General features: G+C 53.4%; 1 protein-coding gene across 1 annotated transcript; it reads right to left on the reverse strand.

Annotated features, from left to right (window-relative positions):
* Positions 1-499: 499 nt before the first annotated feature.
* Positions 500-24705, reverse strand: NLRP13 (NLR family pyrin domain containing 13). The gene is made up of 12 exons (XM_042232565.2): positions 24668-24705; positions 23553-23894; positions 16574-16639; positions 13534-15124; positions 10588-10755; positions 8209-8376; positions 7679-7849; positions 5946-6116; positions 5290-5460; positions 4352-4522; positions 3267-3437; positions 500-963 (listed from the first exon to the last, which is right to left on the reverse strand). The coding sequence occupies exons 2-12, from the start codon at positions 23851-23853 to the stop codon at positions 840-842; spliced, it is 3273 nt and encodes a 1090-aa protein (XP_042088499.1). The 5' UTR covers positions 23854-23894; positions 24668-24705; the 3' UTR covers positions 500-839.
* Between the last annotated feature and the right edge of the window lie 487 nt (positions 24706-25192).

A 25192-nucleotide genomic window follows, 5' to 3' on the forward strand; every position in this document is an offset into this window, starting at 1 on the left:
CCATCGATGTCACGTCATATCCTGTGCGGGATCCACATTCGATATTTCCAGGTCGGTGGATTACGCTTTAGATGTAAACACAGCCTGTGATCTTTCACAATAAGAAGCAAAGGCTGAAACTGGGTCTATCTGCATATTAAGAACCAGTCTACCCCACCTCCCCTAGGAGTGGAGGATGGACGTGCAAACAGGGTTGTATTTAAAACGGAGAACCAATAAGGACCTGCTGTAGAGACAGGGAACTCTGCTCAGGGTTATGTGGCAGCCTGGATGGCAGGGGGGTTGGGGGAGAGTGGATCCATGTGTATGTGTGGCCGAGTCCCCTTGCTGTCCCCCTGAAACTGTCACAACATTGTTAATCAGCTGTACTCCAACACAAGACAAAGTGCTGAAGAAGAAATACAATTTGTCAAACAAAAAAGAATCCGTCAAGTTGTCATCAGGCAAATTTCATCACAGTATTATAATTAGGGAATTATACCTACATCTATCCCACCTCTCAGTCCATGAGAAATGAAGTTTTCAATTTCCTCAAGACATTTTTTTATATCCTTTGCTTTATTTAATCCTCTTAATGGCCCCAAGAATTTAAATTATTACACCAGTGAGGGAAAAAAACACTTACAGGCGAGCCCATGAGGGATCTTGGGCCAAATACAGACTTGGGTGAGGATTCGGGAGACTGGGCATTTAACCTGCTGCCTGTCACAGGCTGAAGGGGCATTCTGGAGGCGACGGCTCATTCGTCCCCATGAACGGAAATTCCTGAGCGACACACGCGTCCGGGAGGCTGTTCTCCCAGACGGGCCGCGGTAAACCTGCGGTGTCGTCTCCCTGGGTCACCACCACCATCTCTCTTCAGGGTCATTAAAGTCCCACTGAGACGTGACTCGCAAAGAGCACCCCTTCTCATGCAGTTTCTCCAACTCGGCACTGACTGCAGAGCACAAGTCTTTTTCGAGCCTGCAAAAGCAGAGACAGAAGGAGAGGAGATGGAGACAGGATGGGATGCTACGATGGGCGCCCCAGAGAGGCTGACTTCTACGTCCCACGCATCTCTCTCTACCTCCAGCTTCACGCAGAGATTCCAAGGCACTGGAGTGCCTTTCCACAGACAGGAAATCCCCAGGAAAGATGATGAAACAAACCTAAGACAGGGCATTCCAATGAAAAGCACAACCACAAAGGAAAGCACAGAAAACTAGACCCAACATTTGGTAATAACCCATGAGGGAAAGGAATGAGAGTAGAAAAGAGCAGATATAATCGACACGGAACGCATAGCTGAATCACTCTGCTTTACACCGGAAAGCAGCGCAGTTATACATCAGCCGTACTTCCATTTTTAAACGTGTGACGGAGCATCTGCAGAGACGTGGAAGGACCTAGAGACGGTCAGACAGAGTGAAGTAAGTCAGCGGAAAACAAATGCCATATATTAATGCAGATATGTGGAATCCGAAAAATACTGTGTATACAGCCTTATTTACAAAGCAGAAGTAGAGACACAGACATTGAGAACAGACATATAGACATAAAGGGGGGGTGTAGAGGGGGTGGGAGGAATGGGGAGATTGGAACCGACACATATCCACTCTTGATACTACGTATAAAATCGGTGACTAAGGAGAACCCCCTGCACAGCACACGGGACTCTACTCAATACTCTGGCAACCTAAATGGGAAGGTGAAAGTGAAGTCGCTCAGTCGTGTCCGGCTCTTTGCGATCCCATGGACTGTAGCCTACCAGGCTTCTCTGTCCATGGGATTTTCCAGGCAAGAGTATTGGAGTGGGTTGCCATTTCCTTCTCCAGAGGATCTTCCTGACCCAGGGATCGAACCCAGGTCTCCTGCGTTGCAGGCGGACGCGTTACCCTCTGAGCCACCTAAATGGAAAGGAGATGCAAAATAGAGGGGATGCAGGTAGCAGACGGCCGATACATGTTGCTGCACAGCACAGCAGAGACTAGCAACACGGTAAAGCAACTAGACCCAATAAAACCTTTTAACGTGTGTCTTAGTTATGAAGTTGATAATACGAAATCCTCAATGTACAGCTTTTGACCAACTTCCCAAAGTGGGCAAGGTTCCCTGGTATTGAAGAGGATTCCTGCTAAAACATGCTTCGTTTAAGGTCTTTCTCAAAAAAAATAAAAGTAAAACCACAGCTTATCTTTCTGACCTCATCTCCAGGATATTAAACAAGGTGGGAAGCATTCTAATTAAATGCTCTTCTTTCAAACGAACTCACAGTTGCCAGTGGCAAAAAAATAGAGTCTGGGATGGACATGCATACACGGCTGTGTTTAAAATGGGAAACAAGGCCCTGCTGCAGACGCAGGGAACTCTGCTCAGCATCACGTGGCAGGCTGGATGGGAGGGGAGTCGGGGAGAATGGGTGTATCTATGTGGATGGCGGAGTCCCTTCGCTGTCCACCTGAGACTGTCACAACATCGTTCATCGGCTGTACTCCAACACAAAATAAAAAGTTTAAAAACTCAAATGCGCTTCTTGCAATGCCCCCAAAGGCCACACAGAGCCCGGTCCAACCTTGGGGCTCCCCACACGTTCTCTGACTTCCTCGGAGCACATGCCTCCCTCAGCTGCAGTCACTGTCTGTCTTCCCCGCCAGACACACGGTTCATCCCTCCAGCCTCGCCAGGACCCCCCAGACACGCCTTCCCTCACCGCCCTGCTCACCACCACAACCCGGGGCTTCCCTCCCAGCATTCACAGCAGCTAACCCTGCTATCATGGGTCTTGGATTTATCTCCCAAAGACAAACACACACCATGATGAGAAGGCCCAGCACTGTGTGTCACACCAACAGCCACGCCCTTGTGCTCGGCCCAAGGTCAGCACTGGGAAGGAAGTCTCTGAGTGACCGTCTGAGCGAGACACGGCAGGCACCAGAATGAGAAAAGTAGGGGACTCACTCCCCAAAGCACCAAGTGCGTAGGACCACGCCATCCAGTCTGGGGACCCCCAGGCACACGTGGCTGGTTAGTTCAGCCTAAAGACTAAAAAGTCAGCTTGTCTACCACAGGAACCACATTTCAAGCGTCCGGTACATGCACGCCGCTAGCGGCTCTGCTACTGGACAACATGGATGCAGACCACCACGCGTGACGCCGGAAGTTCGCTGGCCCAAACCGCCCTAGGAAACTGAACGCCCTGGGAAACTGAACTGTGGGTTTGCTCTAGGACCTCGTCCCATTCATCCCCATCCCGACAGCCACTTCCCCGTGTAGGAGTCGGGGATTACCCGAGTTTCCGCAGCCTGCACGTCGACTTTCTCAAGGGCTTCCACAGTCTGCTGACTCCGTCCGGCCCCAGGTTGTTTCCTAAAAGGTTCAGGTTCTCCAGGCTTTTACTGCTTCCGAGAACACAGGACAGCGGCCGGCAGCAAACAGCCGTCAAACTGCATTTCTCCAACCTAGGGGTGTTGGGACAGAAGCGTGAAAGATGGTCCTCCAAGACAGAGGGGTTACACACAAAAGGGACTCCAGATTTAGGGGGAAACACGCTACTGAAGGGCTTCCCAGGCGGCGCAGTGGTAAAGAATCCGCCTGCCAACGAGGGAGACACCAGAGACGCGGGCTCGATCCCTGGGTGGGGAAGATCCCCTGGAGAAGGCAATGGCAACCCCCTCCAGTACCCTTGCCTGGAGAATCCCATGGACAGAGGAACCTGGCGGGCCACAGTCCACGGGGTCGCAAAAGAGCTGGGCCCTGAAGACACGCACACAGCTCACGTGCTACTGAAGCAGACTTGCTAACACACACCAGACAGTTTGCAAGTGTTGACAGGGAACATTTAATCCACATCCCGATCCTGTAGAAGGCAGGGGATATCTTAAACCCCACCTGACAGATGAGGAAACTGAAGTTTAGCCTGCCCGAACGTGGAGGAAGTAATTTTAGGATAAAGTGGACGTGTTCATTTATAAGGCCCTGAAAAGGACAAAAATAACACGACCATCCCTCATTACACTTTGTCCATCTTATTTCTACATTTCAAATGCAAAAACCTGAAATACTAGCTAGCTGCTAGCAATACAAAGCAAAGGTGGCAAGAAGCTGACACATAAATCCACAGATAACAGACGTATACACAGCGGGTAGACTCACAGGCGCCTGGATGACAAATGCTACAGATACGGAGAGATGGGGACGGAGAGAGGTTGCAGAATCCATCTTTCAGGCAGAACGTGAACTACCACTGAGTCTTGTTCAAAAGTTAATGGCAATTCTTTGCACCTCTTTTGCACCTTTTCTGTAAATTCAGTGTATTACCGGACGAAAAGATAACCCCCCCCCAAAAAAAAAGAAAGAAAAAGCACTGACTCACCCAAGTGTCTGCAACACACAACTCGGACTTTTCAGGACACTGCACAGCTCCCTCACCCCCTCGTCCTGAATGGCATTGTTCCCGACGTCCAGAATCTTCAGGTGACCGTTGCGCTTGAGGGCGTAAGCAAGCTCGCAACAGCCCGCCACCGTGAGAGAACAGTGTGACAAGCTGCAAGATGAAAAAAAGAAAATACAAACGAGGGAAAAGCAACCCTTGAACCCTTCCTCTCTGCATGTTCCAGCCCGCCTTCTAAGGAAGAAAGCGACCCCAAAACCAGGCTTCTCCTGAGCCCTGGAAAGAGGAGGGTGCTGGTTAGGAGGTCTGAACGCCTGGGCGCCCCACGTACCCGTGAACGGAAGAAAGTAGAAGGAACAGCCTGTCCCCGCCCACCCTCAGGCCATCGACAGGCTCGTCTGTGTTCAGGACTTCTCTCTGCAACACTGACCCCCAGAGCACCCAGACTCTTTCTTTTTTTTTCGTTGTTGCTATCAGAGAATATTCCATCCTAAAGGAGATCAGTCCTGGGTGTTTATTGGAAGGACTGATGTTGAAGCTGAAGCTCCAATACTTTGGCCACCTCATGCGAAGAACTGACTCATTTGAAAAAACCCTGATGCTGGGAGGGATTGGGGGCAGGAGGAGAAGGGGACGACAGAGGATGAGATGGCTGGATGGCATCACTGACTCTATGGACGTGAGTCTGAGTGAACTCCGGGAGTTGGTGATGGACAGGGAGGCCTGGCGTGCTGCGGTCCATGGGGTCGCAAAGAGTCGAACACGACTGAACTGCCACCACCACCAACATCCACCCACACATTCCCACCTCCAGCAAAACCAAGAGCCCGCTGGGGACTGGCCACCGGGCCCAGGACTCAGAGCCCAGCTGACCTCAGGCCGAGTGACACACCCCTCCTCGAGGCAGTGGCGGGACTCACTTCAGGCTCTGCAGGGCGCAGTAAGCACGGCCCAGGGCCGCGCACAGAAGCTTCACTCCTCCATCTCCCAGGTGGTTCTTCCTCAGGTTCAGGTGCGTCAGGCTCCGGCTCCGGCAGAGGGCGTCCGACAGGTGCCTACAGCTGGGTGCACCGAGCAGGCACCACCAGAGCCTGTGCAGCCAGAAGCACAGAGATGGGCGCTCAGGACAGCGGCTCGGGGCGACACTGCCCTCCCGCCCCGCGGGGCCTCCCTGAGCCCCATCCCGGACATGCCCGGTACCTGCCTGTCACCCTCTCTCACCCCAGACTGACCCACTCATGGCTGGGTTAAAAAAATAGAAGCATCTTTTGTGTTGCTTTTTTGAGCTTTATACAAATGTGTTAAGTCATTTCAGTCATGTCCGACTGTGTGACCCCATGGACTGCAGCCCGCCAGGCTCTCCTGTCCGTGGGATTCTCCAGGCAAGAACACTGGCGTGGGTTGCTGTTTCCTCCTCCAGGGCATCTTCCCGACCCAGGGATGGAACCCAGGGCTCCTGCACTGGCAGGCAGGTTTTTCACCACCAGCGCCACCTAGGAAGCCCAGGGATGCAAAGGGACCCCCAGGGGCCGCCCCTCGGAGGGTCCCCCCGGACACCGAGCCAGGAGGGACTCACTCCAGTCTCTGCAGGACGCACGCTGGCCAAGTCAGGGAGCCGCACAGCAGCCGCACGCCCTCGTTTCCCAGCGGGTTCAGTCCCAGGCACAGTCGAGTCAGGCGGGGGGTGCTGGTGAGAAGTGAGGCCAAGGCCTCACAGGCAGCCGCTGACAGGTTCCCCTTCTCCAGCCTGCAGCGGGGGAGACGCCGGGTGAGCCCCGGCACGCCCGGCTCCCTTTCTGCTCCCCAACTCTCTGTCCCGGGGCCCAGGGCTGTGCAAAGATCAAGTCAGGTAAAGAAGAGAAACACCAAGGAGGAGAGTGAGGTGGCAAAGCTAACACCTCTCTACCGCATGACAGTCCTCATATCCTCACAGACGATCTTACGGAACAGGAGGAGGCTCACAAAGCTGCACAAAGTTTAATTATGTCGAATTAGATCATAATGCTTTTCAGGTCTGCTATATTCTTCTGCTTCTCTGTACATTCACTCTAATTCCTGAGAGTTTGAAATTGAACCTCCAACTAAAAATCTTCATTTATCTACTTAAACAACTGTAACATATAATGGAACCATATGTAACTTTGTTCTGTGTTTTCCAAACCTGTTTATATTTTCATAATTTAAAAATTTAAAAAGATAAAATATGTATCAAAAAAATTTTTAATTTAAAAGGATACCCACAGACTCAGAGAATGAACTTATAGTTTCTAGGGCGGGAGGGTGGGGGAAGGGATAGTTAGGGAGTTTGGGATGGACGTGGGCACACGGCTGTATTTAACATAGAGCACCAACAAGGAGCGGCTGTAAGCACAGGGAACTCTGCTCCGTGGAAGCCTGGAAGGGAGGGGAGCTTGGGGGAGAACAGATGCATATTCATGTTCGGCTGAGTCTCTTTTCTGTTCACTTGAAACTCACACAACATTGTTTGCTAATCAGCTATACCCCACTACAAAATTAAACGTTTAAAAAAAAAGATTTATCCATTTCAGTCCTGCTGACCGTTGGGCCAGATCATTCTCGATTGGGGGCCCCCTCCAAGGCTCCGTGGCTCAGCGGTAAAGAATCCACCTGCCAATTGCAGGAGGCCCGGGTTCAATCCCTGGCTCAGGAAGATCCCCCGCAGGAGGAAACGGCCAACCCACTCCAGTCTTCTCGCCTGGAGAACCCCACGGACAGAGGCCGCAGAGAGCGACCAACGGTTGGATGCAACTGAGCACACGCGCTCCAGGGCTCCGGAGGCTCTGATCACAGCTGGTCCTGACCCACTAGATGCCAAGAGCAAACTCTCCTCCCCACATGTGAAAACCAAGCCCGGGTCCAGACACTGCCTCACGTCCCTGGCAGGACAAAATCGCCCCTGGGTGAAAAGCAGCCTGTTTGGAGGAGGCTGGCAGAGGCCTGAGGAGGTGAGACGAAAGAGACAAAAGCAGCTGATGGTCAAGACGGCCAAGACAAGGTGAGAGCGAAGCTGGCTGAGAAGGGGCCCCAAGGGGAGAGGGGAGAGGGGAGAGGCGGCTGAGACGGGCCCCGAGGGGAGAGGTAGCCGAGCCAGGGCCCTGAGGGGAGGGGTGGCAGAGATGGGGCCTGAGGGGAGAGGGGAGAGGCGGCATGAGGGTGACGAGACCCTTGTAGGGGGTAGGGAGACAACACGGAGGTCCCCGAGGCGCCCCAGACGCAGCCCCACTGACACCCCCACTCTGCCCTGCAATCCTGCAAGGAAGGGCTTTCTGCCGAAGCAGGGCGACTTACGACAGCTCCTTCAGGGCACAGGTGGCTGTCCCAGGGGGCTCCCGCAGTCTCTCCAGCTCAACGTGGGAGAGGTTGTTGTCTGCAAGGCTGAGGAACCTCAGACTCGAGTTCCTGCCGAGTTCCATGAAGAGCTGATGGCAAACCTCAGCGCTCAGGCCACAGGACTCCAACCTATCAGAGAGACCCGGGGCTTCCCTGGCGGCTCAGACAGTAAAGAACCCGCCTGCCAATGCAGGAGACCTGGGTTCGATCCTTGGGTCGGGAAGATGCCCTGGAGGAGGAAATGGCAACCCATTCCAGGATTCTTGCCTGGAGAATCCTCAGGGACAGAGGAGCCTGGCGGGCTACAGTCCATGGGGTCAGAAAGAATCGGACACGACCGAAACACCTTAGCACGCGTGCTCCACCCCCGTGCATTCTCCCCCTTTGCTAGCCTTGGCATCCTTTTCCTGCAATGTTGACTCCAGCCCCCCCAGTGAGTCTTCAAACCCGCGTGATGTTGGGGACAGGCCTGGAACGCAGAGACTCACCACAGATACTTGAGGCTGCAGGCCGAGTGCCCCAGCATCCTGAACACACCCGGGGACACGGCGGCACGCAGGATGTTGGAGCTCAGGTCCAGGTGGGTCAGGTGCCGGTTACCATGAAGCAGAAGGCCAAGCTTCCTCAGACCCTCCACAGGGGACACGGACTTCCAGCTGCAGAGAGACGCAGGGACGGAGCGCTGGAGGGGAGACGCTCCCGCAGCTCATCTTTCCAACACTGCTGCTGCTGCTAAGTCGCCTCAGTCGTGTCCGACTCTGTGGGACCCCATAGATGGCAGCCCACCAGGCTCCCCCGTCCCTGGGATTCTCCAGGCAAGAACACTGGAGTGGGTTGCCATTTCCTTCTCCAATGCATGAAAGTGAAAAGTGAAAGGGAAGTCGCCCAGTCCTGTCCGACTCTTCGCGACCCCATGGACTGCAGCCTACCAGGCTCCTCCATCCATGGGATTTTCCAGGCAAGAGTACTGGAGTGGGGTGCCATTGCCTTCTCCAGCACACACACCCAACCGCCAGGGCGAGGGACTGATACAAGAGGAACCCAGACACTGAGGGGAGTCGTGGCGCTGAATAGCACTCGGTTTCCAGTTCTAATTGGACGACAATCGTTTTCCCGTGTTGTGTAGTCTCTGCCATACAGCAACAGGAACCAGCCGCCGGCACGTGCACAGGCCCCTCCCTGTGAACCCTCCTCCCGCCTCCCGCCCCACCCCACCCGCTAGGTCATTGCAGAGCACCGGGCTGAGCTCCCTGAGCGACGCAGCAGCTTCCCACCGGCTGCCTGATTATCTGCTTTGGTGCGTCTGTGGGCTTCCCAGGTGGCTCAGTGGTAAAGAATCCCCCTGCCAATGCAGGAGATGCAGGTTCGATCCCTGGGTTGGGAAGATCCCCTGGAGGAGGAAATGGCAACCCACTCCAGAATTCTTGCCTGGAGAATCTCAAGGACAGAGGAGCCTGGCGGGCTGCAGTCCGCGGGGTCGCAGCGAGACGGGGTTGGGGAGTTGCTGAACTGGCTTCCTTCTGCTTTGGGAGAAGTCCCCATCTCATGAACACTGAAGTCTGTTTCCCCAGGGACTTCCCTGGGGGCCCAGTGTTTAAGATTCTGCCTCTCAGTGCAAGGGGTGTGGGTGCAGTCCCTGGCTGGAGAGCTAAGAACCCACAGGCCTTCCCGCGAAAAAAATTAAAAAAAAAAAAAAAAAAAACAGAAGCAGTACCGCAACAAATTCAATAAAGACTTTAAAAGTGGTCCACACACACACACAATCTTTAAAATAAAATAAAAAAAACTTTGTTTTTCCGCCATAACGTAAGCTCCTAACCCTAAGCTCCACAAGGGCAAGAAGTAACTGTTCTGGGACTTCCCTGGTGGTCCAGAGGTTAAGAATTTGCCCGCCTATGTAGGGGACACAGGTTCAATCCCTGACCCAGGAGGATCCCACGCGCTGCAGGGCCACTAAGCCCATGCGCCAGAACTCCTGACGCCCGGGGGCCCTAGAGCCAAATTATTAGAGGGTCGGGTCCCCAGGGGTTCACCGCAGTGCTGTCTGCAATAGCCAGGACACGGAGGCAACCTGGGTGTCCAGCGACAGATGCATGGATAAGGAAGGTGTGGCCGTTCATACAACGGAATGTCACTCAGCCGTGAAAAGCAATGCATTTGAGTCAGCTCTAGCGAAATGGATGAACCTAGAGCCTGTTATACAAAGTCAGAAAGAGGAAAACAAATACTGCCTATCAACGCACGTATATGGAATCGAGAAAGATGGTGCGGATGAACCTATCTACAGGCCGCGATGGAGATGCAGAGAATTGTGGAAACAGAGGGGGAAGGAGAGGGAGGGGCGGGTCGGCTAAGGCTGGGGGCGGGTCACGAGCTGCTGGCGAGCCGCTTCCGCGATGGCGGAGGGAGCGGGGCGGCAGGAGGCGGATGGACGTGTAACTATGGCTGATCCCTACACAACTCGGCACAATTAAACACACACACACACACACACACACACAGGTCAGACTCAAATAAACCGAGTGGAAATGAAGGGCGCCACGTGCGCGGGAACGCCACACACTAATTCTAGAGCCAAGATTCATGACAGTTACTGAGCTGTTCATGGCTCTGAAGGAATTTGCTCTAGAAAGGACAAGTCTCTGGCCAGCTTGCCACTTCTTACTCCATCAGATGGCCATTTTTTAAAAAACTTCAGGAGACTCTGCCTAAGTAGGCGCTTCATGACTCTAAGTCCCTTGATTTTATTCTCCTAAGCACCCAGCTCACTTTCTGGCTAATAGATACTTATGACCGTTATCAAAAGATAAAATAAGCTGGGCTATTCTCCAGTTGTGTTCTTCAAATTGTGAGCGTCTCACACTTACGCCAGTTTCTTAAGTCTGCACCGTGGGTTTCCCAGGTTGAGACAGAGTCTCATCATGGAGGCAGTGCTAAGCTTGCTGTTACTCAGGTCCAGCTCGCTCAGGTTCCCGCTGCAAAACACCGAGCAAATATCCTCCCACTGATGCATCTGGAAATCGGCAGCCCTCATCCTTCGTGGGGGAAACAAGAGAGAACGCTGATGAGAGTAGGTGAAACCCAACCAACACCCAGAGTGTGAAGTACAGGAGGCAGCAAGACACCCTCACTAGGGACTCACTGGGGCCCTGAACAGGAAAGTGTGCAACCCGAAAAGCAGAGACACCACTTTGCCGACAAAGGTCTGTCTAGTCAAGGCTATGGTTTTTCCAGTAGTTGCGTATGGATGTGAGAGTTGGACTATAAAGAAAGCTGAGCGCTGAGGAATCGATGCTTTTGAATTGTGGTGTTGGACTCTTGAGAGTCCCTGGGACTGCAAGGAGATCCAACCAGTCCATCCTAAAGGACATCAGTTCTGAATATTCATTAGAAGGACTGATGCTGAAGCTGAAACTCCAATACTTTGGCCACCTGATGAGTCAACTCATTGGAAGATATCCTGATGCTGGGAAAGATTGAGGGCAGGAGAAGGGGACGACAGAGGATGAGATGGTTGGATGGCATCATTGACTCAATGGACATGAGTCTGAGTAAACTGTTCAGTTCAGTCACTCAGTCGTGTCCGACTCTTCGCGACCCCATGAATCACAGCACGCCAGGCCTCCCTGTCCATCACCAACTCCTGGAGTTCACTCAGATTCACGTCCATCGAGTCCATGATGCCATCCAGCCATCTCCTCCTCTGTCGTTCTCTTCTCCTCCTGCCCCAATCCCTCCCAGCATCAGAGTCTTTTCCAATGAGTCAACTCTTCGCATGAGGTGGCCAAAGTACTGGAGTTTCAGCTTCAGCATCATTCCTTGCAAAGAAATCCCAGGGCTGATGTCCTTCAGAATGGACTGGTTGGATCTCCTTGCAGTCCAAGGGACTCTCAAGAGTCTTCTCCAACACCACAGTTCAAAAGCACCAATTCTTCAGCGCTCAGCCTTCTTCACAGTCCAACTCTCACATCCATACACGACCAATGGGAAAATCATAGCCTTGACTAGACGGACCTTAGACAGCACAGTAATGTCTCTGCTTTTGAATATACTATCTAGGTTGGTCATAACTTTCCTTCCAAGGAGTAAGCTCTGGGGGATAGTAAAGGACAAGGAAGCCTGGCATGCTGCAGGCCATGGGGTCGCAAAGAGTTGGACAGGCTATGGCTTAGCAACTGAGCAACAGTAATACTGATACAGCGTTTAAAACCACTGAGGGGGAAAAAAGCCAGTAAGAAGCTGTGCTGTAGAGAAGCAAGAAATAATCTCAACATCAGAAGATCTTCACTTCAGGGAGGTCTGAAACTTCCTTACACCTTAGGATGATCACGCATAAAGTGAGGGATGATGTTGTGGCTGTTAATTCTCATAATAAGTTGAGATTACTTTTGGAAAATCACCTGTAGTAAAAGCACTTACATGACCCATTACTGAACATCACCAAAATAGTCACCTATTGAAGTTTTAGGGATTCCAGGACAGGACAAATGATCACCAGTAAGTATCAGTTCAGTCGCTCAGTCACACCCGACTCTTTGCGACCCCATGGACTGCAGCACGCCAGGCCTCCCTGTCCATCACCAACTCCCAGAACTTGGTGAAACTCATGTCCATCAATCAGTGATACCATCCAACCATCTCATTCTCTGTTGCCCCCTTCTCCTCCTGCCGTCACACCCCCAAACCAAGCACCTTATTGATGTCACAGTCAGGTCAACACAAAGAAATTAAGCTGCTCAGCATTTCAACGTCTTCACTCAAAACTGAACTGCTGCTTCTCGAAAATTTGAGGGTTAAACAGGAAAGGGTTTGATAACATATACAGCAACTCCTGTTTCAAGATAATTTAGAAAACATTTCTGGGGCCTGAATTTAGGAGAACAGCTAAGCTTCCTTATCATCCAGCCAGGAAGCCAGAAGTGTCAGGGACAGGATAAGAAAAGGTCACAGGAGAAGAACCAGATGAAACTCAAATATTTTAAAATATTATTCTTTCAGGAGGACAAACTCAGAGAAAGCTTTAAGACTTTGGTGACGCCACTGGCCCCACTGTGGCTCCAACACAGGCTCAGAGGAGAGCCACAGGGCATTTTATGGACGGTCTGGAGCTCTGAAATAGAGCTGGGCACTGACCTGGGCCGGGCTACTTCAGAGCCACAGGGACTAAGAGAACTGTGCTTTCTTATCTCTGAGAGACAATAGCAGACTCCCCTCCACTGAGTTTCGGGCACCAGTTTGACACAGTAGATATCATCTCTTGATGTCTGGTACATAAACCTTCAACATGCAGGGTCTGAGATACAAAAATTACCCCTGAGTAAATGAGTTAAGAACCCAGGGAATCCTACAGAAAACCTCCAGGAAAAAGTGCTCACAGACTGGAGCTGATCTAGGATGCTTGGTCAGTCCTAAAAGAAATCAGCCCTGAATATTCACTGGAAGGACTGATGAAGCTGAAGCCCCAGTCCTTTGGCCACCTGATGCGAAGAGCTGACTCACTGGAAAAGACCCTGATGCTGGAAGGGACTGGGGGCAGGAGGAGAAGGGGACGACAGAGAGGAGATGGTTGGATGGCATCCCCGACCTGGTGGGCATGAGTTTGAGCAAGCTCCGGGAGATGGTAAAGGACAGAGAAGCCTGGCGTGCTGCAGTCCGTGGGGTCTCAAAGAGCGGGGCATGACTCAACAAGCAAACAGCAAACCACGGATAACACAACAACAGACCAGACCCCCCGCATTTCCTGGAAGAACGTGGGCAGAGCCTGAGAAGGGGCGCCAAAGTCAGGTAAGGAGGGGGGCCCCCGCAGCACTCACTCCGGAGTTCCCAGGCCGGAAGTCCTCTTCTTTTCCAGGTCGCAGCTGACGGAGAGCCTCAGCTTTCGTAACTTCTGACAGTGCTTGAGGCAAAAGGAAGAAACCCGGAGGTGTTCGCAGCCCTGAATGTCCAGATCGGCCTCCGGGAGGTGATTCAAAACCCGCCGGGCCAAGTTTTCATCCTGGGTCTCATGCAGGCACTGGAAGAGCCAGAGGAAGTCAAAGTGCGCCGAGACGGCGCCGCACCTCTCCAGCTCCTCCGCCCAGTCCAACAGCTCGTCCGCCGCCCCGGGGTACATCTGGCAACCCAAGGCCTCTTCCAGTTGCCCGGCCAGGTCTGTTCCTAAGAGGCCGAAGAAAAAGCGCACCGTCTGACGCCAGTAGGGGTTGGCGTCGGCGAAGGCGTGGTTCAGCCACCGCCTCATCTCCTGATGCCGGGGGACCCCGCCCAGCGAGCCTCGGGACCCCCGGAGCACGTAGAACAAGGCCCCGAAGAACTCCTGGAAGCTCCGGTGAGCAAACGTCACGCAGTGCTCACAATCGCTGACCCTTCGGAGAATCTGCAGCCTCAGCAGACCGTCGATGAAAGGGGCCTCCAGGCGCCGGCGCTCCAGGGCGTCTCCCGCAAAGGTGAAGGCGGCCAGCCACAGCCCCTCGGCGGCCAGCGAGCAGAACGCCCTCCACTGTCCGGCCGAGCTGCCGGTCCGCAGACCCGGCTCCGCCTCCGCGAGGAGGCTGCAGAAGAGGCGGGCGTAGAGGCTGGTGGGGGTGGGCGCGCCCGGCGCCGGTGCCGAGGCCGGGCTGGCGGCCAGCTGCCGCTTGAGGCCGGCGCACACGGCCCAGCACGCCAGCGGCGCGGCGCACGAGCGGACCAGGGTCTCCGACCCGCGCATCCGGCGCCAGGCCTCCTCGGCCACGTCCGGGTCCCCCAGGAACCTCCGGAGATACTCCCGGCGGTCCCCTTCGGTGAAGCCCGGGATGTCCACGCAGCACGGGCTGAGCAGCAGCCTCCGGAGGGCGCGGCCCCCAGGGGGCCCGGCGGTGACGAGCAAGGTCGCCTCGGGGACCAGCTCCCTCTTCAGCAGGCGGACCAGGATGCTGGCCGCCGGGAGCTCCTGGTACCAGTCGGCGCTGGGCTGGCTGGCGGAGCCGTCGGAGCCCAGGATCACCTCTTCCGCGCCGTCGATGACGAACAGCAGCCGCTCGGGGTGCGCCCTGAGCTCTTCCACGGGGACCTGCGAGTCCGGCCAGTCCAGGGCCAGCAGGCCGGCGAAACTGGTGTCGCCGAGCTCGGCCAGCCGGTGGCCGCTGATGTAGAAAACGTAGGAGAAGCGGCCCCGGAAGAGGACGCCCTCCGCCCAGTGCAGCACCAGCTTGGTGGCCAGGGTGGTCTTGCCCACGCCAGCCGCGCCCTCGAGCAGCACGGTGAGGGGCGGCGCCCCGGCCCCCCGCGGGTGCAGGAGGCCCCGCAGCTCTGCGTGCTCCCGCTGCGTCACGTCCCGCAGGTAGATGTGGTCCTCGGGCCAGGGCGTGCGGTCCCACAGGGCCAGGATCCGGGTCCTCAGCCTCTCCCTGTATCTTCTTCTGTGGGCTGAAAGGGAAGGGAGGAGACACAGACGGCCCAGAGGCGCCTGAGATGATGCTCAGCATCGCTAAGGACCAGAGAAACGCAAGTCGCAGGTCGGAACTACAGGGTGGTGGGAGCCAGGTTTGGGCGGAGAATGGATACAGGTATAGTAGGCTGAGTCCCTTCGCGGTCCACTTAAAACTGTTACAGCATTGTTGATCCGCTGTGGTCGCTCTAGAGTTGCTAAGTCGTGTCTGACTCTTTGCAACCCCGTGGACTGTCGCCCACCAGGCTCCTCTGTCCAGGGGATTCTCCAGGCAAGAATACTGGAGTGGGTTGCCATTTCCTTCTCCAGGGGATCGTCCACACCCAGGGATCGAACCCTAGTCTCCTGCACTGGCGGGCAGATTCTTTACCCCGGAGCCAGAGGGGAAGCTGTACTCCAATATGAAATGAAAAACTCAAAAAAAAAAACAAAAAACAAAAAACAAACCCCTACAATGAGGTATCACCTCACACTGGTCAGAACAGCCATCATAAAGTCCACGAGAAATAAATGCTGGAGAGTGTGTGGAGACAAGGGAGCCCTCCTGCACTGTGGCCGGGGAATGGAAACTGGTGCAGCCACTAAGGAGAAGAGTGTGCAGGTTCCTTAAAAAAAGGAAAAAAAAAAACTACCGCATGCCCACTTCCGGTCATATATCTGAAGAAAGCCACAGTCGGAAAAGACACAGGCATCCCAGCGTTCACAGCAGCGCTATTTACAACAGCCAGGATGCAGAAGCACCCTAGACGTCCATTCACAGACAAATGGACAACAAAGACCCGGAGCGTGTGTGCCTGTGTGTGTGTGTGTGTGGTGGACTATCACTCAGCTATGAAAAGAATACAAAGCCACCGGCAGCAATATGGAATGGGCTTGGACACGCTTTACTAAATGAACTAAGTCAGACCTACATACAATATCATTCATATGTGACATCTAAAAAAAAATCAAACTAGTGACTATAACAGAAAAGACTCAGACACAGAACAAACTTGTGGTTGCCCGGTGGGGGAGGGGAGGGGCACTATAGGGGGTGGGGGAGGGGAGGTACGAACTACTGTTCCTAAGACAGGCTACAAGGATGCTGTGTACCACACGGGGAATATACCTAATAATTTTTTTCAAAAAAACCTGTAAATACAATGCAACCTGTTACAACTGTGTAAAAAATAAAATACAGCTACCTATCACTGCAGCGCAAAGTCCAGAGACGGACGCTGTACCTAACCCCTTAGAGGGGACCCGGTGAGAATGTCCGGCTAATGGTGACCTGTTGCTCTTCCAGGCTTGATCGGAAGGTCAGGTCGGCTAGTTTCTGGCACACTGTAACTGGAAGGCAATTTCAAGGCAGGGGCAAAAGTAGAACGCGTGGAATGCACGTTCCACCGAGCAGCTTGTCTGCGATCATCGCGAAGTAGTCTACAAACCTGTCTCTTCCAGCGCCGCTGGTTCTTCCTGGTTTGGGTCTTGGAGTCTGCCCACCTGTGACATTTCTGAAATGAAACAGTGAGGTTGGGATGCTGAGATTCTGCCCGGCTGGAAAACAAGCTCAGAACCACGGGTGATCTCAGCAGAACCAACCGTTTCTCTGCCAGACGTGGGATTAAAGAGACTGAACGTCATACCTTCCAGCTTACCAACCTGACCACACTGGAGACATGCTCCTTTGCAAAGCCGCAGCTCATGTTGAAAGCGCACCCCTGTGGGCACAGGGAGAGGGGAGGAGAGGGGGAGACGCACGGAGAGAGTAACACGGAAATGTCCATTCCTGTGCGCAAAAGAGACAGCCGACGGGAATTTGCTGCATGGCTCAGGAGACTCAAACAGGGGCTCCATATCAACCTAGAGGGGTGGGGTGGTGGGGTGGGCGGGGAGATGGGAGGGAGCTTCAAGAGGGAGGGGCATGTGTATACCTGTGACCAATTCATGTTGAGGTTTGACAGAAAACAAGTCTGTAAAGTAATTATCTTTCAGTTAATTATTTTTTAATTATTAAAAAAAAAACCCACTTCCTGGGGCCCTGGATGCAGCCAGCATCCCCCACCTGGTCTGGAATGCTTCCCTCCCCCCCGCACCCCAACCCGCCACCCCCGCCATTTCCGCTTGGCTCACTCCATCCCCTCGGAGTCTCTGCTCACCTCTTGGTGCCTGGCGACCTGGGTGGACCTACAGTGTGTCAGAGTGTGGTAAGTCAGAAAGAGAAATACACATATTGTTCATGAATTACATATATGTGGAGTCTGAAAAAACTGGCAGAGATGATCTTAATTATAAAGCAGAAATAGAAACACAACACAGACGAGGAGAAGCCTACGGACACCAAGAGGGGCGGGGTGGGGGGCTGGGAGACGGTGACACACTGTGGAGGCTGCGCGCAAACAGGCGCCTAATGAGAACCTGCCGCCCGCAGGGAGCTCCGCTCAGCGCTCTCGGCGACCGAGGGGAGTCCAAGAGGGTCTAAGTGCACAGACGGCTGCCTCGCCCTGCTGCGCAGCAGAAACCGACAGCACTGTAAGCAGCTATACTCCCAGAAAGACGGTTTTAAAAAGAAAAGAAAAATATCTGGCCCCCACCGACTGTAAAAGCAAAAAAAAAAAAAAAGGTAGTTGGTGGTCCTGTTAAGAATGCATCACACGCCTTCCTCACCACGCGCCTTCCTCGGCCCCTACTCGCCCTCCCCTCCCCTCCCCAGCCCTTCCCCCTTCTTTCCTCTCCCCTGCATTGCTCACCGTCTACCGGGTTCTGTAATGTACTGATCCATCACGTCCATCACCAGCTCCCACACGGGAGCAGGAGACAGCTAAACACCCACCATACACGGACGCAGCCACCCCACACCCAAGCGTAGATCCAGAGAACCCAAAACTTTAAGGACGCCCGCACCACGACGGTCACGGCGGCACCACGTCCAACAGCCAAGATGCAGGAGCAACCTGACTGCAGAGGACAGAGGGCTGGACAAAGGAGGGGGCGCGCGGACAAAAGGCGGCGTCCGCCCGCCGCAAGAACGGACGAGAGACGCCACGCTCAGCCGTGGGGAAGCGAAGCGGAGACCACACGGAGCGAGGCCAGGAGAAGAGGAAAGACAAGCGCCATGCAATATCACTGAGAGCTGGAATCTCAACGTGGATACACATGACCTTGCTTAGGAAACGGAAACAGCCTCACACACGACGGCTACCAAAGGGAAAGGTGTGCGGCAGGGAGAGATCAGCAGGCAAGAGAACACAGACTCACTACTATTTATAAAAGAATCCACAGGGACCCACTGCGGAGCACAAGGAACCCCACTCAACACTCTGTATGTACGGGAGAGAACCAGAAAAGAGTACATATGTCTATGTATAAATGAACTAAGTTTCTGTACACCAAAAAAAAAAAAAAAATCCCACACCATCATAACTCACCTTTTCACTCCAATTGAAAATAAACATGGAGGGAGGGAGAGAAAAAGACAGAAGAGCCGCTGACCCTGTCCCCTCAGGCCTTGGGGACCCGGGCTGGTGTCGCAGCCCTGGGGCCTGAGCAGGCGCGGGTCCCCAGGCGGGACGGGGCTGAGGGCGCCGGGCAGGCTGTGCCCGCAGTGAGCACCGCCCCCCCTCCTCCTCCCCAGACCTGGCCTTCCTGTTCCCGGCAGCCTGAGCCCACCGTCTCCAGACCCAGGGGTCTCTCCCGCAGCAGAGGCAAGCCCAGCGCCCCCAAAGGGCCGTGCGGTCTCTGGGCTGGAGGCGCTTCGCAAAGTCGCCGGGGCTCCGTGTGTCCTGGGGGTGGGGTTCAGCCTCCTCCCTTAGGGTCCCCGCCTGAGGACAGCTCCCTCTGCAGAGCGGTGTGGCAGGAACTGGGGTGTGTCTGGGGATCACAGGTAAGGAGAAGGACACACAGGCCTTAGGTGTCTCCATTCTAATTAACACCCCAGGAACAGGACTCGCCGGGAGGCTCTGGTTGCCCAGGTAACCGGAGTTGGGCAGGAAGAAATGCTGCCGCCCTGTGGCCATTCCCTGTAACAACCCCTTGAAAACCGGTGTTGATGGGCCGACTATTCACCAGGCCTGCCGGGCTGGAAATGACACCTGCCCTCAAGAAATGATCCCGAGGTAAGTCATCGGGAGAGAATTCATAACAGGGCTGATTAGAAGATAAAAAGCCCATGGAAAGAGACTCTGCATCACTAATTATTCAAGCAACGCAAATCAAAACACAGGATGCTATCAGTCCCACTGCTCAGAATGGCCATCCTCCAAAAGATTTTGGAAAGATTAAGTGTCGCATGGAATCCTCCCACACTGTAGGCCGGATGTAGGAAGGAAAACAGCGCGGAGATTTCTTAATACACTAAACATGGAGTTACCACATCTAAGCCCACACCTTGGCTGAGATCCACAGAAAATCATAATTTGAAGTGATACGTGCACCCCTATTTTCAGGGCAGCACTCTTCATAATACCCTAGGCAGAGCATTGGCCAAAACATCCACTGACCGAAAACTGAGTGCCTGGTCCATCCACACACTGGAATACACTCAGCCATCAAAAAGAGCGGGGGGAAAAATGCCTCTGTGAGCAGCACGGATGGAGCGAGAGATGACCTCACTAAGCGAAGCCAGGGAGAGAGACCACTTACAGGAGAGAGCCATCACTTCATACCAGTGAACTCATTTACAAACAGACTCACAGACTTAGGAAACCAACTTATGATTATTAAGGGAAAAAGGGAGGAGGAGAAGGGAGACGTTAAGAGGCTGGGATTAACAGACACACACCACTTCTTATCCTCCTGTTAGCCCAGGGAAATCTACTGAACACACTGTCATAACATACATGGGAAGAGAAAAAAAAGAGACACATGGATGTATAACTCAGTCAAGTTCCTGTTCGCCTGAAACAAACACATCGGAAATCAACGCTGCTCCAATAGAAAATAAAAATTATATTACCAAAAGGAGAAAAAAGTTGCGCATGGGAAAATGCTGCCTCCTTGTGGTCTCTTTTGGTAACTACAGTGGGAAAACCTGTGCTCATGGGCAATTGACCCTGACAGCTCAGCTGGGAAAGAATCCACCTGCAATGCCTGAGACCCCGGTTCGATTCCTGGGTCGGGAAGATCCGCTGGAGAAGGGGCTAGACTACCCACTCCAGTATTCCTGGGCTTCCCTTGTGGCTCAGCTGGTAAAGAATCCGCCGGCAATGCGGGAGACCTGGGTTTGATCCCTGGGTTGGGAAGATCCCCTGGGGAAGGGAAAGGCTACCCATTCCAGTATTCTGGCCTGGAGAATTCCACGGAGTATATAGTCCATGGGGTCGCAAACAGTCGGACACAACTGAACATCTTTCACTTCACTTCATGGGCACTTAATATCACCACGCCTGCTAGGATGGATGGAAAGAAACACAAATGTCCTTGGGTAGGTCCGGGGAAAGAATTCAAAACGGAGTAGACGTTTAATAGGCAAATTTCAAGAGGTTAGTTTTACTCACACTGCTTTTTAAAGATCACATGAAAAAGCCTTCAACATCGCTAAATCGTTAGAGCAATGCAAACCAGAACTGAAGGGCAGCCATCGCCTCGCACTGGTCAGAGCGGCCTTTGTCAAAAAGTCCACAAACAATGAACGCTGGAGAGGGTGTGGAGAAGAGGAAGCCTCCTGCACGGACGCTGGGAAATTGATAACAGCCAGGAGGGAGGACTAAGTGGAGGGTCATTAAACAAGTGAAAAGAGAATGAAGTTAGGACGCTTCCGAACCCCAGACAGGAAAAGAAACCCCAAATCGATTGAAGACCTCCATGCGGGCACGACTGCTCTCAACCTCTTGGGCAAAGTATAGGCAGAGTGAGTTTTCACGTTAACCACAGGCAGGGCTTTGGGGCCCAACCCAGAAAAATGAAAAAGAAAACTCAGTGAAAGGCAAGAGCATTTGCACAGCTAGGGAAAGCCATAAAGAAAAAGACAAGCCTCAGAATGAGAAAAAAAAACCTTTCAAATGAAGATACCCACAAGAAATTCATCTCTGAAGCATGCAAACAGCTCATGCAGAGCAAATCAGAAAATACGAACCGAACCACCTAATGGGGAAATGAGCCAAAGACCTAAATGGACATGTCTCCAAGGAAGGCATCCAGGTGGCCATACAGCACGTGAAAAGATGCTCAGCATCACTGTTAGAGAAATGCCAATCAAAACGGCAATAAGGTACCATCAGCCCACCCCTCAGAACGGCCATCCTTGAAAGACCTACAAAGATAATGGCTGCGGAGGGCGGGGAAACAGGGACGACTCCTGCTCTGTGGGCCGGGAGGGACGTGGGTGGGTGCTGGCACCAAGGAAAGCAGTATGGAGATTCCTTAAAACACTATGGAGATGCCTTACCGTCTGAGCCACCAGGGAACTCTTAAAACACTAAGCACAGACTAACCGCCTGATCCGGCAACCCCACCCTTTGCCTTAGGTCCGGAGAAAATCAGTTTAAAACGACACAGGCATCTCAATCTTCAGGGCAGGACTGTTGACAATATACGAGACACAGCGTCAGAGCAGAATGTCCGTCAGTAGAGAAATGAAGAGGAGCGGGTCCACCTACGCCCTGGAAGACACGCAGTCGTCAAAAAAGAACGGAAAGTGCCAACGCAGCTGCATGCATGGACCAAGAGATTTACCACACGGCGCGAAGCCAGAGACGGAGAGAGGCCGCTCTTACAGACAGAAGCGATAATTCACACTGATGAACTCATTTAGAGGCAGAAGCAGACTCAGACTAAAAGAGCAACTGATGATTATAAGTCCAGGGGGAGGGATACATTAAGAGCTTGGTTAACAGATACGCACTGCTGCTAAGTCGCTTCAGTCGTGTTCGACTCTGCGACCCCATAGACAGCAGCCCTCCAGGCTCCCCCGTCCCTGGGAGTCTCCAGGCAAGAACACTGGAGTGGGTTGCCATTTCCTTCCCCAATGCATGAAAGGGAAAAGGGAAAGTGAAGTCGCTCAGTCGTGTCCGACTCTTAGCGACCCCATGGGCTGCAGCCTACCAGGCTCCTCCATCCATGGGATTTTCCAGGCAAGAGCACTGGAGTGGGGTGCCATTGCCTTCTCTGAATATACACGCTAGTATATATCAAACAGATAATTTTTAAAAACCTACTTAATAGCACAGGGAAGTGTATCGAACACACTGTGATAACCTAAATGGGAATACTCCAGGAAGAATATATAAGCGTCCAGGTATAGCTGAGGCAATTTCCTGTAAACCTAAAGCAAACAGAACATGGGAAATCTACTGGACTCCAGTAGACACTAAAAACGGAATTAAGTAGCGCATGGAGAAATGCTGCCGCCTTGTGGCCACGTTTGGTAACAACACCTGAAAAACCTCTGCGGATGGGCACTTACCATTCACCTGGCCTCCCGGATGTAAGGAAACAACACCCATGATCAACAAACGTCCTGGAGTAAGTCCAGGAAAAAGAATTCAAAGCAGGGCAGACGGTCAAGAAGCCAATTTCCAAGTTTACTCCTACTGGTTTTTTTTTTAAGTACATTGTAACCTTGAAAGCAATTATACTCCAATTTTTAAAAAGAGAGAAACACTCCACTTTGCTAAATATTTAAGAAATTCTAATCAAAACTACAATGAGCTATCAGCTCACATCAGTCAGAATGGCTATCGAAAAGTCTACAAGCAATAAATGTTGGAGGGCGTGTAGGGAACATTGATGTCTTGGTAAGTCACTCAGGCGTGTGGGACTCTGTGAGACCCCGTGGACTGTAGCCCACGGGATTTCCCCGGCAAGAATATTGGGTAGGTTGCAATTTCCTTCTTCAGGGGATCGTCCCAGACTAGGGATTGAACCTGAATCTCCTGTGTCTCCTGCATCGGCTGGTGAATTCTTTACCACTGAGCCACTGGGGAAACTCAAATAACTAAATAAGCTTTTAAAAAAAAAAAAAAAAAGGCAGGGCTGCCCTGTGTGGCCCAGTGGCTACAAATCTGCCTTGCAACGCAGGAGACACCAGTTCAGTCCCTGGTCTGGGAAGATCCCACAGGCTGTGGCGCAAATGCACTCCTGCTCAACTCCTGCGGCGGTGCTCTGGAGGCCGGGGGAGCCCGCGTGCACCTCGGCCCGCGCTCGGAAACCAGAGACGCCCCGCTGACTGCAACTAGAGAAAGCCCGGGCGCAGCAGTGACGACGGAGCACAGCCAAGAATGGGTAAGAAGTGAAGATTTTTGAAACGACAGCTGCCTGGTAACAGAGCTGAACTTCCAGCTCCCTCCTGGCGCTTTCTTTCCATCACCACCCGCTCCCGGGCCAGGGCGCCGGACTCCCACAGCCCGTCAGGGAGGCTGCCGCTCAGGGGGGCCCCGCAGTCAGGGAGGACCCCACAAACGCCCGGCAGCGCGCCCGCCGCCCGCTCACCGTGCAGCTCTGCTCGCAGCCGCTCGCACAGCGAGCTCAGCCTCAGGTTCTGAAAGACGCGGAGGGCCGCCTCCCACGCCCGCCTCCCGGGGTAGCACTCCTCCAGCAGGCAGAGCAGGTCGGCGGGGCCCGCGGCTCTCAGGTCTGCCCAGGGGATCCAGCGGGCGCCCGCCGGCAGCAGCTCCGGGCACTGCAGGCCGAGTTTGAAGTCCTCCAGCTGCCAGGGATCCAAGCGCCTCAGGTGGGACAGCAGCTGGTCACGGGCACCATCGTGCCCAGGAATGCCGGCAGGGGAAGCCATCGGCCCGGGAGCGAGGTCTCCAGCCGCAGCAGGAACAGCTCCTGCGGAAACAGACAGCGGAGGCCGGGCACCGCGACTGTCACCCGCTTCGCGCAGCCGGATCCAGCCACGCGCCGTTTTCTCCGCGCAGCCCGCCTGCCTTGTTTTGCTGCGCTTACTGACCTCTCCCTTCCACAAGGAGGGCTTCCCAGGGGCCTCAGCCGTAAAGAATCCGCCTCCCAATGCAGGAGAGCCGGGTTCCACCCCTGGGTCGACAAGATCCGTGGAGGAGGAAACGGTAACCCGCCCCAGCATTTTTGTGGGAAATCTCATGGACAGAGGAGCCTGACGGGCTACAGTCCATGGGGTCGCACAGTCAGAAACGACTGAGCAACTAACACTTCATTTTTTCCTTCCTTTTTAAGGCTAAGAGCCTATTGTATCACCATGTATCTCCCAGACTAAGTGCAAGTCATGCAAAAGGAATTAGTTTGGGGATGCGCCCTACAGCAAAGGGCCCCCAGTCATCAATACGCTTTCGTACCCTGAAAATTGTAAGAGGGTCCGCCTCATGTTAAATGTTCCCGCCACACACACAGACCCTGCAAAAAACTTCTTGGAGGTTCTGGCTACGTCTCCCCTTGTCTGTGTCCACACTCATTAAGCTGCTTGTTAAATGTTTGCGTGCTGTGGGTTGGTGTTTTTTCTCTTTTTTTTCGTATTTAATTATACCTCAATATAGCTGGGTTTTTCCCCCCTTACCTTTAAATCCATCAACAAAGCTGTTTAAAAAAAGAAAAGAAATAAAAAGCCAGTGTAAGGAGACCTCACTCACCAAGCTGTCTTCTCAGCTCTTGCAAGTTTCTGGAAGGCAGACGCCCCACCCCTCCCCAGCCCGTGATTAGCCCCGGGGCCCTCCAGCTCCTATCAGGTCTGTCCGCGGCTGTCCCGCCCCCTCCGCCGAAGCCACCTGCCGCAGGTGATCCAGGAGTCCTTCTCTTCCAGGTGTAAGTCGCCCTGGCTAGGAGAGGGATGCAGAGATGGGGTTCTAATTAAAACCCAGCTGATGTAAATGAAATCTCCCAGATCAGCTGGAGGCCACTGGTGTGAATACCTGTCCTAGAGTGGGGCCATGAAGAAGGCTGAGCGCGGAAGAATTGATGCTTTTGAACTGTGCTGTTGGAGAAGACTCTTGAGAGTCCCCTGGACTGCAAGGAGATCCAACCAGTCCATCCTAAAGGAGATCAGTCATGAATATTCATTGGAAGGACTGATGACGCTGAAGCTCCAATCCTTTGGCCACCTGATAAGAACGCACTCACTGGAAAAGAGCCTGATGCTGGGAAAGACTGAAGGCAGG

The sequence above is a fragment of the Ovis aries genome, chromosome 14, assembly GCF_016772045.2.
Source record: "Ovis aries strain OAR_USU_Benz2616 breed Rambouillet chromosome 14, ARS-UI_Ramb_v3.0, whole genome shotgun sequence".
In the NCBI taxonomy this organism is placed as follows: Eukaryota; Metazoa; Chordata; class Mammalia; order Artiodactyla; family Bovidae; genus Ovis; species Ovis aries.

Excerpts from the sequence above, each read along its gene's own strand:
- NLRP13 (XM_042232565.2), bottom strand. The coding sequence starts at position 23,853 with ATGGCTTCCCCTGCCGGCATTCCTGGGCACGATGGTGCCCGTGACCAG. Across the intron at positions 10,756-13,533 it reads TCCGGCCTGGGAACTCCGGA|GATGAGGGCTGCCGATTTCC; the intron begins GTGAGTGCTGCG and ends TCCCCCACGAAG. Across the intron at positions 4,523-5,289 it reads TGCGCCCTGCAGAGCCTGAA|CTTGTCACACTGTTCTCTCA; the intron begins GTGAGTCCCGCC and ends TTCATCTTGCAG.